This window comes from Terrapene carolina, unplaced genomic scaffold (genome assembly GCF_002925995.2).
Source record: "Terrapene carolina triunguis isolate 2854851 unplaced genomic scaffold, T_m_triunguis-2.0 Scaffold131, whole genome shotgun sequence".
NCBI classification, from domain to species: Eukaryota; Metazoa; Chordata; order Testudines; family Emydidae; genus Terrapene; species Terrapene triunguis.
Window position 1 is genome coordinate 26,802,314 of NW_020664482.1, and position 14,442 is coordinate 26,816,755.

Genomic DNA, 14,442 nt, shown 5'->3' on the forward strand with positions numbered 1-14,442 from the left:
ATTCATGAGTTCCATGGAAAGACTTTTTTAAACGTTTCCCCCCTTCCCTCACCAGTTAGAGTCATAGATAAATCACAGATGCTGACAGTAAGACTCCTGCAAGGTGCTCAGAACTGTCATCTGTTAACAATTTTACATTTCAACTAGACCTCTTTCTACAAGACATGCTAGCGCTCAAGCAGAAGTTATAGGCTTTACAGCTGGGTGAAATTTGTCATTGGAATACTTTATTCACCAAAACAGGAAGTTTCAGGGTGACCAAAACTGTTTAATGGATTCAGGTTAAACTGGCAAATAGTTTTGGCTGAATGAAAAATGAAAAAACATGTGGGGTTTTTTAAAAATCACAATGAGCTTTTTTGACATTTTTGAAATATCATGCTTTGACTTTTCATTTGGAAATGACATTTTCGTTCTAAATTTAGCTAGATTTGTTTGATTTTTTTGCAAAGGGTTGCAAAGGGTAAAAAAAACCCACCTGAAAATGTAACACAGTAGAATGAAAAAAAAATATTTTTGGATTGAACAAAATATTTTTTATCCTGAAATAGTTTAAAAAAAAAATCCTTAGGTTAGAAAAAAATAAAAAAATCAGTTTCAATTAGACTCCAAATGTTTGTTTTTTCCCCCCAGATTTTTTCAATTTGGCCACCAAACTGAAAAAATCAATTAATTGTGCAGTTTTCATAGACTTGAGGCAGAAATTACTGGGTGAGATTCTGTGACCTGTATAATGCAAGAGGTAATGCAAGTCCCTTTAGCCTTAAAATCTATGAATGTGTGAGAGGACTGGGATCGTTAACATAGCTTGTCTGTTGGTAAATAAAGTTTTTGGGTTGCAAACAGGTACAGAGTTTTTCAGAGACAGTGGCTTCACATATTGAAAAGAGCAAAAAAGCTGAGGAGAGAGACTGGCCCAAAGAACTCTTCTCACTGGAAACAAGTCAGGATTCAATGCAGCAGGAACTGGGTTGCTATGCTAATTTTGTGTTGACGTTGGTGATGCTGTTCAACAGCAAATTTTCAGCACAGGCTAAAAGATATGTAACTAGAAAACATGCTGGTCCTTTGAAAAGTTGCTGTGTTATGAAGAGAGCCTGATTTGTGTGCGTGTCATTATGCTGCAGGGAATGACCATCCGTCCTCTCGTTGACTTATTAGATGTGAAGAGGAAAAGAGAAAGTGCGCCCACGGTAGGGGAACAGATTCACATCCGGGTAAGTGGGTCAGCTCTTTATGCCTAGCCAAAGGGTGGGTATGATTACAGCATTTCAATTTGCTTTGCTAATAGGCCTGATCCTGCCAAGCAATTTGCCTGTGAAGACCCTTGAGCCCTTGCAGAGTCCTATTTAGTTCAGCGGGGCTTTCTGAATGCAGATTCCTTTTCAGGCTCTGGGTCATACGAAGGTAGTAAGCTCTGCTATTCTTATTGCAGTAGCACACAGGGACCTGATCAGGGTGCCATTGTGCTAGGTGCTGTACCTGCCCCAAAGAGTTTACAGTCTAACCTGGTCCTTTCTGCCTGTCTGGAAGGGATCAAGGAGGCAACGGGGGAGGGTGTGTGTGGGCTTTCCTAGTTGGGGGAATGACCCGGCATTGGTGCCCTGTGCACCAGGCACTAGCCCCAGCTCTGGACCTAGTGGTAAGAAGTTAGCATATAGGCTTAGCTGTAGTTCTGTTTTTTGTGTTTCTGTGGGGGTTCTGGCTGGCCACTAATAATCACCAAATGCTAGAAGGACACCCTCCAAAAGAAAAGAGCTGACACCAAAGGAAAACATAGCCCCAAACGTGGGCAGAGCTCTGAGTTGCGGGGGCTGGCTGGGACATGATAGCAAGTCTAGTGGCAATGTATTTGGATATATTCGTATACATGGCAATTACATCTCTCAGCTTCGGTCCCTCAGCAGCAGCCTGCTCCAAAGCCCGCTGAAGTCATTGAAAAGACTCTCATTTGATTCATGCTATAGAAGTAAGAGCAATTAATCCTATACTTGGGATGAAGATACTCCTGACACAAAGAAGGGCTGCTGTGTAGTAGTTTTCCATGTCCATGTAAGTTGGCTTTAGCCCACATAAGCACAGATACCCAGCCACCCAGCCACCCACACAAACATATGCATTGGAAATGCCCACGTTACAGGCTTTGCAAACATAGGGTGGGCAGGGGCTGAGAAATCCCTTCACCTGGTTTATGCAGAACAGCTACCACGCTATTTGTTACCTTGCTTGTGTGCACAAGTGCTGCAGAAATAGCCTGCAAAGAGTTGTCATGTGAGCCCCAGAGCAAGACTGGGCCCCGAGGAAGTGGTCAATTTAATTGGATGTTAATTTGTAGCTTCAAATTGCAAGGGATCATCACACTCGAAAAACCAAACATACATTGTTTCCCTAACACAGTGGTACAGAGTTCTAAACTAATTTAATTTGGTGGATTTGGCTCACTTCCTATTTGAGGTTAAATATCAGCCATTTCTATGGGCCTTCATGTCATTGGAAAACTTTATTTAGTGTGTTTCAGCATTGGTAGAGATGATTTGGTGTAATATTAACAGTTTCTAGAATGTGAGAGGTGAAAGCACTACAATTACAAACATACCCTACCTGCGGTCACTTTTAAACAGCTACACAGGAGAGAAACAGGCACAGAGAGGCTAAGTGACTAGCCCATAGTCATGCAGCAGATCAGTGGCAGAGTCCTCGGTAGACCCCATATGTTTACACTCCCAGGCCAGTTCCTTTATCTACTGCCTCTAGGACAAAATGGGCTACATCCTCAGCTATGACAAATTGCAGCTCAGAGCAGCTGTAGGGAATGCGGGGAGACTATGGTGGCTTTACACTTGGCCCAATCTCAGGGCTGGTCTAAATTCCCATGGGGTTGTTATGCCAGCTGGGGATTGCTGGAATGCAGCATGCTTTGGACAAGCTCCCTTCCACTTCTGATATGCCCTCATTTTCAGGGGCCAGTTAGGGGTGATGTAGAGTTGGCTACACCAGCTACGCGGACAGAGGATTCCAGCTTGCCAGGGGACTGCTCAGCTGCTCGTTTAGCATAGTAGAATACCTTTGTACCACTGCAGCAGCCAGAGGGACTGCAGTGTGGGCCAGAATCTAGTGCACTGTGTCTTACATATCACAGCAAATAGGATGTTTAAACATCATTTGGAATCTAGTCAGTTTAAAAACCTGAGTCCAGGTAATACCCCTGTTTCTGAGTCTCACTGCCAATACTGATGGTATTACAAACACAAATCAAACAAATAGGGGAACTGGTATACAAGGAAAACAGCTAGTGAAATTACACAAAATGCTGCCAAACTCACCCATGAAACAAACTGGAGAGGCTTTGTTTTTTCTCTGGTCATCCGAAGTGTTGGTATTGTGGCAGTGGGATTTTTTACTAGGCAGTGTCCTTGAAGCATTTTGTCAAATGTAAAGTATTAGTTATGAATAGAATTTTTTGATGACAAATCATTTTTACCTGAGTACTAAGGAATATTTCTTTTCTCTTTTTGACAACAACAACAAATAAAATGAAAACACAGGTGTTTGCTCTGAAATCACTTGTAGGAAACAGGCTTGGCATTCTCCCAATTAGTATGTATTATGGGGCTTTGTCTAAGGTTAATGGAACAGTTCAATAGGCTGAAGAGGCTTTTCCTATAGCAAACAGGAACCACTTCCTTCTTTTGTTAGAGCATGAATGGTAAATCATCTCTAAAGATGTGTTTATTGGGTAATGTGAGCTGAAAACAGCTATGTACTAATTAAGTAGACATGGTAACAATACAGGTAGCTAGAAAGCAGGCGCTCAGGAACCCAGAGGAAGCTTTCTTCCTTTAATTTATTTCTTCAGAGGGGATTATTGTAATGCTCCGTCTGGGATCCTTTTTACCATTTTGACTGAAAGACACAATTTAGGATTTTTTAAACTAAATATTTGCGGTGTTAGTGTTACAACGAGCGGGCCTAATTCTGCAGTCCTTAGACAGCCTAAATTTTTGCCTATGCAAGAATGGAAATGGATGCCCATAAATGAGTAGATGTGCTGATCTGCTGCCTTGGTGAATCAGTGACCTCTCTGTGACAGTGGCTTAGAGTGAACTTCACCCCATCAGCAATGGTGATGCACAGTCACAAACGGAGAGCTCCCTACTCCTGCCTTGCTGGCTTGGCCTGGCTGCCCCAGCATCTTCCCATTGTTCATCTTTTTCACTTAAAGCTTCCCCTGCGGGTTGTTCACCCTTCATGCTGCAGCATGCTCTCCCCTACCTCCACTTTTCCTGCCCCACCAATCCCTATTTCTTGCTGTTTCCTAGCTGCCAGCTCCCCCTAGTTCTAACTCCCCACAGGCCAGCATCCTTCTTGACAGTCTGCCCGCTCCTCCCCTCCCAACACCTTTCCAGCCAATGGACAGAATGTCTTGTAGCCACCCTACACTGGGGATCAGTTGCCTGTCAGCACCACACTGCTGGTGCTGTACAAATAAAAATAATTAATAATTAATACCTTCCTGTCAGTGATTCTGGCTTCTGATCCTTGTTGATTTGAAGGCAGAAAATGTAAAGATGGGACAGAGATGTAGTATTTGTAGACATCCCTTAAGATTTAATGGGTATATGATTCACCTAATTATTCCAAAAGCTGGGGGTGGGGAATATACCTATCTCATAGAACTGGAAGGGACCTTGAAAGGTCATTGAGTCCAGCCCCCTGCCTTCACTAGCAGGACCAAGTACTGATTTTTGCCCTAGATTCCCTAAGTGGCCCCCTCAAGGATTAAACTCACAACCCTGGGTTTAGCAGGCCAATGCTCAAACCACTGAGCTATCCCTCCAGATCTTAAGCTTTTGTACTGGTGACCCCAAAACATTGAGTGTATTCATTACTCAAACTAAACTCAGCCTGGGAGACCAAGTATTGTCTCATTAGCATTTACTAGCAAACGGGAAAAATGAAGCCCTATAAATGTAATAGGAGAGAAATGAGAAGGAAACCTTCTGTGGCATCAAATGTCATGGACTCCCCCTCCCAAACCACCTTTTAAAGGTCCTGGTTTGATGGGCAAAAAAAGTGTGCTTTTCAGTTGTGTTAGCTCAGTCAAGTTAGTTTAATGTGACAGGGTTTGTCTAGAATTACCAGGGGATTGAAGCATGGCGATTGATCCACGGGCGGTCGATTTAGCAGGTCTAGTGAAGACCCGCTAAATTGACCGCAGATCGCTCTCCCGTTGACTCTGGTACTCCACCTGAACGAGACGATATAAGGTAAGTCGACGGGAGAGTTTCTCCAGCTACGTCAGTGGTGGGCAACCTGCGGGCCGCACGCGGCCCATCAGGGTAATCTGATTGCGGGCCGCGAGACATTTTGCTAACGTTGACCATCCGCAGGCATGGCCCCCTACAGCTCCCCGTGTCTGTGATTCGCCATTCCTGGTCAATGGGAGCAGCGGTAAGTGGCGGTCTGCAGGGACGTGCTGGCCGCCGCTTCCCGCAGCTCTCATTGGCTGGGAACAGAGAACCGCAGCCACTGGGAGCTGCGGGGGGTAGTGCCTGCGGATGGTCAACGTCAGCAAAATGTCTTGTGGTCCGCAATCGGATTACCCCGATGGGCCGCATGTGGCCCACAGGCTGCAGGTTACCCACCATTGAGCTACGTTAGTCACGTAGCTGGAATTGTGTAACTTAGGTCAACTTAGCCCCGTAGTGTAGACCTGCCCTGAGAAGCCCCAGTAAGGTGCAGTCTAACACATCTGAACCCATGTTAGGTTGCTGTGTGTAACCTCAGGGGAAGTCAAAGAGTGGAGGAGGCTGGTTAAGCGAGCACTGTCACATGATTAACACCTACTTGCTGAAAGCTTAGTATATCTCTGTGTGCAAAAGGAGATTTCTCTAATTAGAGCTGGTTGAAGCTGCACAGGAACACTTGTATGATGGGGGTAATGAACAGTGGCATAGCAGAGTCTGCTGCAGGTTGTACTGGTGACAACAGCTGGGGAGGCAATTTGGGAAATTCAGGAGACTTTTTAAGGTTGAAAATTTCCCTGTTCAGAATTTTTAACATAGAAATAAGCTGCTTGTGTTTAAGATGCAGTGTAGTCATTGATTTTATTTAGTAGCAGCGGGTATTTATTATTCCAGGAGAAGCTCCAGCCCTATGTAGTCAGCACCTATGCACCAAATATGTCTTTCTCATGAAACACATTGCTCTCCAGACATTCAGTATGAGCTTCCAGTGTTTGTCAAGTCGCACTATGCAGGGCATGCAAGGCATTGGCCAACCTGCATGTTTAATAAAAAACAGATCCATGTCCCTCAGTGATTATTCTCTGCTTGTGCACACCTGAAAGAAAGAAGCCTCATTGCATTTTAGAACCAAGGATGATTGAATGGGGAATTATGCAGACAGCGCCTGTTCTTGTTTACTGATTACTGCACCTAGCTGAAAATGTCCTTCATTTTGTCTGCTGGCTTTTGATGTTATCCAACATAGTTCATCATATATGCAATGATACACCGGTGTATAGCAAAATCCTCTCTTCTGTTTAGTTCTTGGATCATTTGCTGGCTGGCATAGAAGATATATCTGGACACTGGGGACAGTATTACTGGAAAGACAAGTAAGGATTTGCCAAAAATACAACTGTGTACATGTTTGAAAAAAAAGAGTCTGGTTTCTGTTTCCATATGGTTCCACTGGGGATAGCTGAGCTTCATTCATCTGTGTGTCATAAAGCAGATGACAGCCACAAACAAAGAGGGACAGCTTTTCTTTTCTTTCCTTAAGCTCAAAAGGTGGACCAGGTTGTCTGGGCACCAAATCAGAACAGACTGTCCATGTTCCTCTTTCTGTCCTCCCCCCATTTGGATGTCATACATGGTGTCACTTCACTGACAGAGGACTCCTTTCTTCTCTTCCCAAAACCTTTCCCCTCAGTCAAAACAAAAACATGGAGATGTTGTAAATGAAGGTCCCAGGTGTCATGTCAACACCCTACATAACACTTGTTGCTTCAAGGATTGGTCTGTTGGCACGTTCCTGTGTTGTGCTGATTAGAGCCCTGATCCTGCAAACACACACATACTTACCTCGCCACATTTGAGTAACCCCATTGGCATTGAAGGGGTTACTCACATGTGTAACATTAAGCACATGTATAACAGTTTGCATGGCAGGAGCTATAGCCCTTCCTTTTCAGGGATCCAGGCCTTCCTGATAGGGTTTGATATAGCTGGTTTGATATAGCACGGACACTACCAAAGGGCTGTCACCATTTGGGCTCGTTCATATCCTGGTGGGACAAAGTTGGGACAAGCTACAAAAAGTCATATTGCTCATTTACTTTGGTATTAAATGGTCCAAATAACAAAGAGGGACTAGTGTGCACCAAAAGTAAAGACTAAAGGGTTTACCTCACTGGAAATAGCTAAACCTTAGAATATTAATGTCTTTCCAGCGTGTTCAGTATCTCTTGGTTTGGCTATTTGTATTATTTTTCTTTCTGCTTTATTTTAACTTTATATTTATGAGTGTTTCATGGCCACTTTTTTGCAATTTTATGGATTACTGGGAATGTGGGGACACAGACTGTAGCTTATTTTTCATCCTTTTAAGAGTTTAGTTTTGGTTTTAATGGAACATGCATTTCCTTTAAAAATAAAAACTAAAGGTAAAGACAGAAAAGATAGGATGCCCTATCCCCATTTGGTGATCCAGTATTTGACATACTCAGGTGCAATATGAAAGAATTAACCATAGCAGAGTCACTACTATACTATTTTATCACCGCTAGTGATGTGATAAAATGTAAATATATGTATTTTAATGAGGAGGCACAAATACAGTGGTATTATTAGTAGGGCTGTCAAGCGAGTAAAAAAAATTAATCTTGATTAATCGTGCGTTTAAAAAAATCAATCACGATTCATTGCATGATTAATTGCGCTGTTAATAATAGAATACAATTTATTTAAATATTTTTGGATGTTTTCTACATTTTCAAATATATTGATTTCAGTTACAACACAGAATACAAAGTGTACAGCACTCACTTTATATTTATTTTTGATTACAAATATTTGCACTGTAAAAAACAAAAGAAATAGTATTTTTCAATTCACCTAATACAAGTACTGTAATGTAATCTCTTTATCATGAAAGTTGAATTTACAAATGTAGAATTATGTAAAAAAAAACTGCATTCAAAAATAAAAAAACAAAAAAAATTTAGCGCCTACAAGTCCACTCAGTCCTACTTCAGCCAATTGCTCAGACAAACGAGTTTGGTTACAATTTGCAGGAGATAATGCTGCCCGCTTCTTGTTTATAGTGTCACCTGAAAGTGAGAACAGGCATGTGCATGGCACTGTTGTAACTGGCGTCTCAAGGTATTTAAGTGCAAGATGCGCTAAAGATTCAGACAAACCCTTCATACTTCAACCACCATTCCAGAGGATGTGCGTCCATGCTGATGATGGGTTCTGCAAGATAAGGATCCAAAGCAGAGTGGACCGACACATGTTCATTTTCATCATCTGAGTGAGATGCCACCAGAAGAAAGTTGATTTTCTTTTTTGGTGGTTCAGGTTCTGTAGTTTCCGCATCGGAGTGTTGCTCTTTTAAGATTTGTGAAAGCATGCTCCACACCTCATCCCTCTCAGATTTTGGAAGGCACTTCAGATTCTTAAACCTTGGGTTGAATGCTGTAGCTATCTTTAGAAATCTCACATTTCTTTGCGTTTTGCCAAATCTGCTGTGAAAGTGTTCTTAAAACGAACATGTGCTGGGTCATCATCCGAGACTGCTTTAACATGAAATATATGGCAGATTGCAGGTAAAACAGAACTGGAGACATACAATTCTCCCCCCAGGGAGTTCAGTCACAAATTTAATTAATGCATTATTTTTTTAACAAGCATCATCAGCATGGAAGCATGTCCTCTGGAATGATGGCCGAAGCATGAAGGGGCATACAAATGTTTAGTATATCTGGCACGTAAATACCTTGCAACACTGGCTACAAAAGTGCCATGCGAATACCTAGTCTCACTTTCAGGTGACATTGTAAGAAGTGGGCAGCATTATCTCCCGTAAATGTAAACAAACTTGTTTGTCTTAGTGATTGGCTGAACAAGAAGTAGGACTGAGTGGACTAGTAGGCTCTAAAGTTTTACATTGTTTTGGTTTTGAGTGCAGTTATGTAATAAAACATATTCTACATTTGTAAGTTGCACTTTCATTATAAAGAGATTGCACTACAGTACTTGTATTAGTTGAATTGAAAAATACTATTTTTTGTTTATCATTTTTACAGTGCAAATATTTGCAATCAAAAATAATAATATAAAGTGAGCACTGTAAACTCTGTATTCTGTGTTGTACTAGAAATCAATATATTTGAAAATATAGAAAAACATCCAAAAATATTGAATAAATTTCAATTGGTATTCTGTTGTTTAACAGTGCGATTAATCGCGATTAATTTTTTTGAGTTAATCACGTGAGTTAACTGCCATTAATCGACAGCCCTAATTATTAGCATTGTTTGTTATTTGTTATCACTTATCTTTTATCATTTCATATTAGGAATCTGTACAGTTGCATTTGTTGAACCTACAGCTGTTCTTTACATTTAAGGTTTAATTATATTTACTCCTCCTTCCTTTCGCTTGTCCAACTCTTCTCTTTCCTGCCAGTTTCTGCTGTAAGTCATCCTTGTGTTTAGATCAGTGAAGGGTTGTGACTATGAAAATGTAGCTTTCCCTTGTTTTTCTTGTCAATAACATAAGATCAATGCTGGTTGGAACATTGATTGAAGACTGTTGTGTTACGTTGAGGTATTGAAAAATAATGGACCATCCACTGAGATTTTCATAACAAAATGCCAAATTTTCATTAAATATGAGGTAAATTGTATTTACATGTGAATTTTGTTTTTGTAAAGAAAAAGACCTTTAAAGTGCACTGGTAATAATCTACCATCTTTTACTATTTGCTCTACAAACATGCACACCTGATTTCATGGTAAGGATTCTTGTATGTGTAATCTGACAGATACTTTTTCATAGATTCTAGGACTGGAAGGGACCTCGAGAGGTCATCGAGTCCAGTCCTCTGCCCGCATGGCAGGACCAAATACTGTCTAGACCATCCCTGATAGACATTTATCTAACCTACTCTTAAATATCTCCAGAGATGGAGATTCCACAACCTCCCTAGGCAATTTATTCCAGTGTTTAACCACCCTGACAGTTAGGAACTTTTTCCTAATGTCCAACCTAGACCTCCCTTGCTGCAGTTTAAGCCCATTGCTTCTTGTTCTATCCTCAGAGGCTAAGGTGAACAAGTTTTCTCCCTCCTCCTTATGACACCCTTTTAGATACCTGAAAACTGCTATCATGTCCCCTCTCAGTCTTCTCTTTTCCAAACTAAACAAACCCAATTCTTTCAGCCTTCCTTCATAGGTCATGTTCTCCAGACCTTTAATCATTCTTGTTGCTCTTCTCTGGACCCTTTCCAATTTCTCCACATCTTTCTTGAAATGCGGTGCCCAGAACTGGACACAATACTCCAGCTGAGGCCTAACCAGAGCAGAGTAGAGCGGAAGAATGACTTCACGTGTCTTGCTAACAACACACCTGTTAATACATCCCAGAATCGTGTTTGCTTTTTTTGCAACAGCATCACACTGTTGACTCATATTTAGCTTGTGGTCCACTATAACCCCTAGATCCCTTTCTGCCGTACTCCTTCCTAGACAGTCTCTTCCCATTCTGTATGTGTGAAACTGATTTTTTCTTCCTAAGTGGAGCACTTTGCATTTGTCTTTGTTAAACTTCATCCTGTTTAACTCAGACCATTTCTCCAATTTGTCCAGATCATTTTGAATTATGACCCTGTCCTCCAAAGCAGTTGCAATCCCTCCCAGTTTGGTATCATCCGCAAACTTAATAAGCGTACTTTCTATGCCAATATCTAAGTCGTTAATGAAGATATTGAACAGAGCCGGTCCCAAAACAGACCCCTGCGGAACCCCACTCGTTATGCCTTTCCAGCAGGATTGGGAACCATTAATAACAACTCTCTGAGTACGGTTATCCAGCCAGTTATGCACCCACCTTATAGTAGCCCCATCTAAATTGTATTTGCCTAGTTTGTCGATAAGAATATCGTGCGAGACCGTATCAAATGCCTTACTAAAGTCTAGGTATACCACATCCACAGCTTCTCCCTTATCCACAAGACTCGTTATCCTATCGAAGAAAGCTATCAGATTGGTTTGACATGATTTGTTCTTTACAAATCCATGCTGGCTGTTCCCTATCACCTTACCACCTTCCAAGCGTTTGCAGATGATTTCCTTAATTACTTGCTCCATTATCTTCCCTGGCACAGAAGTTAAACTAACTGGTCTGTAGTTTCCTGGGTTGTTTTTATTTCCCTTTTTATAGATGGGCACTATATTTGCCCTTTTCCAGTCTTCTGGAATCTCTCCCGTCTCCCATGATTTTCCAAAGATAATAGCTAGAGGCTCAGATACCTCCTCTATTAGCTCCTTGAGTATTCTAGGATGCATTTCATCAGGCCCTGGTGACTTGCAGGCATCTAACTTTTCTAAGTGATTTTTAACTTGTTCTTTTTTTATTTTATCTGCTAAACCTACCCCCTTCCCATTAGCATTCACTATGTTAGGCATTCCTTCAGACTTCTCGGTGAAGACCGAAACAAAGAAGTCATTAAGCATCTCTGCCATTTCCAAGTTTCCTGTTACTGTTTCTCCCTCTTCACTAAGCAGTGGGCCTACCCTGTCTTTGGTCTTCCTCTTCCTTCTAATGTATTGATAAAAAGTCTTCTTGTTCCCCTTTATTCCCATAGCTAGTTTGAGCTCATTTTGTGCCTTTGCCTTTCTAATCTTGCCCCTGCATTCCTGTGTTGTTTGCCTATATTCATCCTTTGTAATCTGTCCTAGTTTCCATTTTTTATATGACTCCTTTTTATTTTTTAGATCATGCAAGATCTCGTGGTTAAGCCAAGGTGGTCTTTTGCCACATTTTCTATCTTTCCTAACCAGCGGAATAGCTTGTTTTTGAGCCCTTAATAGTGTCCCTTTGAAAAACTGCCAACTCTCCTCAGTTGTTTTTCCCCTCAGTCTTGATTCCCATGGGACCTTACCTATCAGCTCTCTGAGCTTACCAAAATCCGCCTTCCTGAAATCCATTGTCTCTATTTTGCTGTTCTCCCTTCTACCCTTCCTTAGAATTGCAAACTCTATGATTTCATGATCACTTTCACCCAAGCTGCCTTCTACTTTCAAATTCTCAACGAGTTCCTCCCTATTTGTTAAAATCAAGTCTAGAACAGCTTCCCCCCAGTAGCTTTTTCAACCTTCTGAAATAAAAAGTTGTCTGCAATGCAGTCCAAGAATTTGTTGGATAGTCTGTGCCCCGCTGTGTTATTTTCCCAACATATATCCGGATAGTTGAAGTCCCCCATCACCACCAAATCTTGGGCTTTGGATGATTTTGTTAGTTGTTTAAAAAAAGCCTCATCCACCTCTTCTACCTGGTTAGGTGGCCTGTAGTAGACTCCTAGCATGACATCACCCTTGTTTTTTATCCCTTTTAGCCTAACCCAGAGACTCTCAACACTTCCATCTCCTATGTCCATCTCTACCTCAGTCCAAGTGTGTACATTTTTAATATATAAGGCAACACCTCCTCCCTTTCTCCCCTGTCTATCCTTCCTGAGCAAGCTGTATCCATCCACACCAACATTCCAATCATGTGTATTATCCCACCAAGTTTCAGTGATGCCAACAATGTCATAGTTGTATTTATTTATTAGCACTTCCAGTTCTTCCTGCTTATTATCCATACTTCTCGCATTTGTATATAGGCATCTAAGATACTGGTTTGATCTTTCCTCCCAGTTTTGTCCTGACCCTCCTTTTTCTCTGCCAATATAGCCCACACTCCCTCTCATTTCCGACCCATCTCCCAGGTCTCCATGTTCCCCACTTACCTGCGGGCTTTGCTCACCTGTCCCCGTCGAACCTAGTTTACTTCTTTTGTTAAGAATGACTGTTTTTGGAATGACCACTAGATGGTGTTGAAAACACTGTCTACTAAGCAACTCAGGACTGGCTCCTTATGAGTGTAGCACCTAGGCTAAATTGCTGGCTAGAGAGAGACATATGGGGCCAAACAATGGCCAAACTTGAGTATCTGTACTGGTATGTGAAGTGAACTAGATCTCCTTCAACCACTGAGCTGGGAGCTGCTTTGAGACGGGATTCTGGAAGCTGCTGGTTTGATCCCAGGCACTTCTGTTTGATCTAATGTAATATGCAAAGGTAATGTAGTTCATGATCATTTTGGCCCTTTGGAGGCATTTTATTGCATAACAAATTGCATTCTGAGAAGCTCTAACTTGCTTCATGTGCCACATTATGGAATTAATATAGAACATAACCCTGTGTTCTTTGCACACCCACAAAGCAAGGTGGGCAGGACCGGGCTCTTGACCCACTAGTTGCTGGAAAGCAGATGTCTAAAGGAACAACAGCCAATCTGCCAGAACCAGTTCTGGGTCCTGGGGAGGAAAGAATGAGACAGTGCAATTTTGTTCAAACAAAGAGCATTACAGGTTCAGCACAGCAATGTTTTATGTTTGTTTTCTTCAAGTCATGAGCATTACAGTATCAGTACAGCAGTGTTTGTTTGTTTTTTGTTCCTGAACAGACTGGAATATTTCAACAGCAAGTATCTTCAGAAGTTCTTACTCCGAGAGTATGACCAGCCAAAATCAAGTATTGTGCTGCTCTACGAAAAGCTAGAGAGGAAACATGCCATTGAGTTAGTAGAAGCAGGGCAGTTAATTCATGAGCCGTCCCATACATCTTTGCTGTAAGTGTTTTCCTAGCCTGGTGTAATGACACAAAGTACTTCAGAAAGGCTGATGGGAGGTTGATTCCCTGCTTGGGAATCCTGACTGCAGGCGCACTGTGACCCTGCTTGTAACACAGACATTAGCATGTTTGTGACATTAGGTAAAATATAAATGACTAAAAGAAATATTTTTTAAAATTGTTAAATTTTGTTGACTTTTTCTTGTTTAACCATTTGAACCAGGTTCAGTCAATCCATATTTGGTTTATCCATACTGTGTGACTGGGCCCTTGAAAGATTAGAGTGCTAGCCAATCCCCTGGCACGTAATGGTTGTACAATAACTTTATATCAGACCCCTTTAAAATCCTAATTGAAATGGAAATTGTCGTATGATTTGGAGTAGCTGGGTCACCAGGTCTGATTTGTTGTCTGCTTGGGGTGTTAACACAGACAGTTAATCTCGCTTACGGGTGTGGAGGAGGAAAGAGGTTGGCCATAACCTGGAGGCAGGGAATGGGACGTGGGCAAGGAACCCTCACACATATCAAATCTTA

At 41.7% G+C, this 14,442-nt stretch overlaps 1 protein-coding gene across 1 annotated transcript in view; it reads left to right on the forward strand.

Moving 5' to 3' along the window:
* The window catches only part of LOC112115800 (sodium/hydrogen exchanger 2-like), a gene marked incomplete at its 5' end in the record, with an annotated part of 47,315 nt that overhangs the window by 22,689 nt on the left and 10,184 nt on the right, over positions 1 to 14,442 (forward strand). The window contains 3 exons of the mRNA XM_026653088.1: positions 1,128 to 1,217; positions 6,549 to 6,619; positions 13,740 to 13,904. Coding sequence (XP_026508873.1) covers positions 1,128 to 1,217; positions 6,549 to 6,619; positions 13,740 to 13,904 — 326 coding nt within the window. The remainder of the gene's footprint in view (positions 1 to 1,127; positions 1,218 to 6,548; positions 6,620 to 13,739; positions 13,905 to 14,442) is intronic.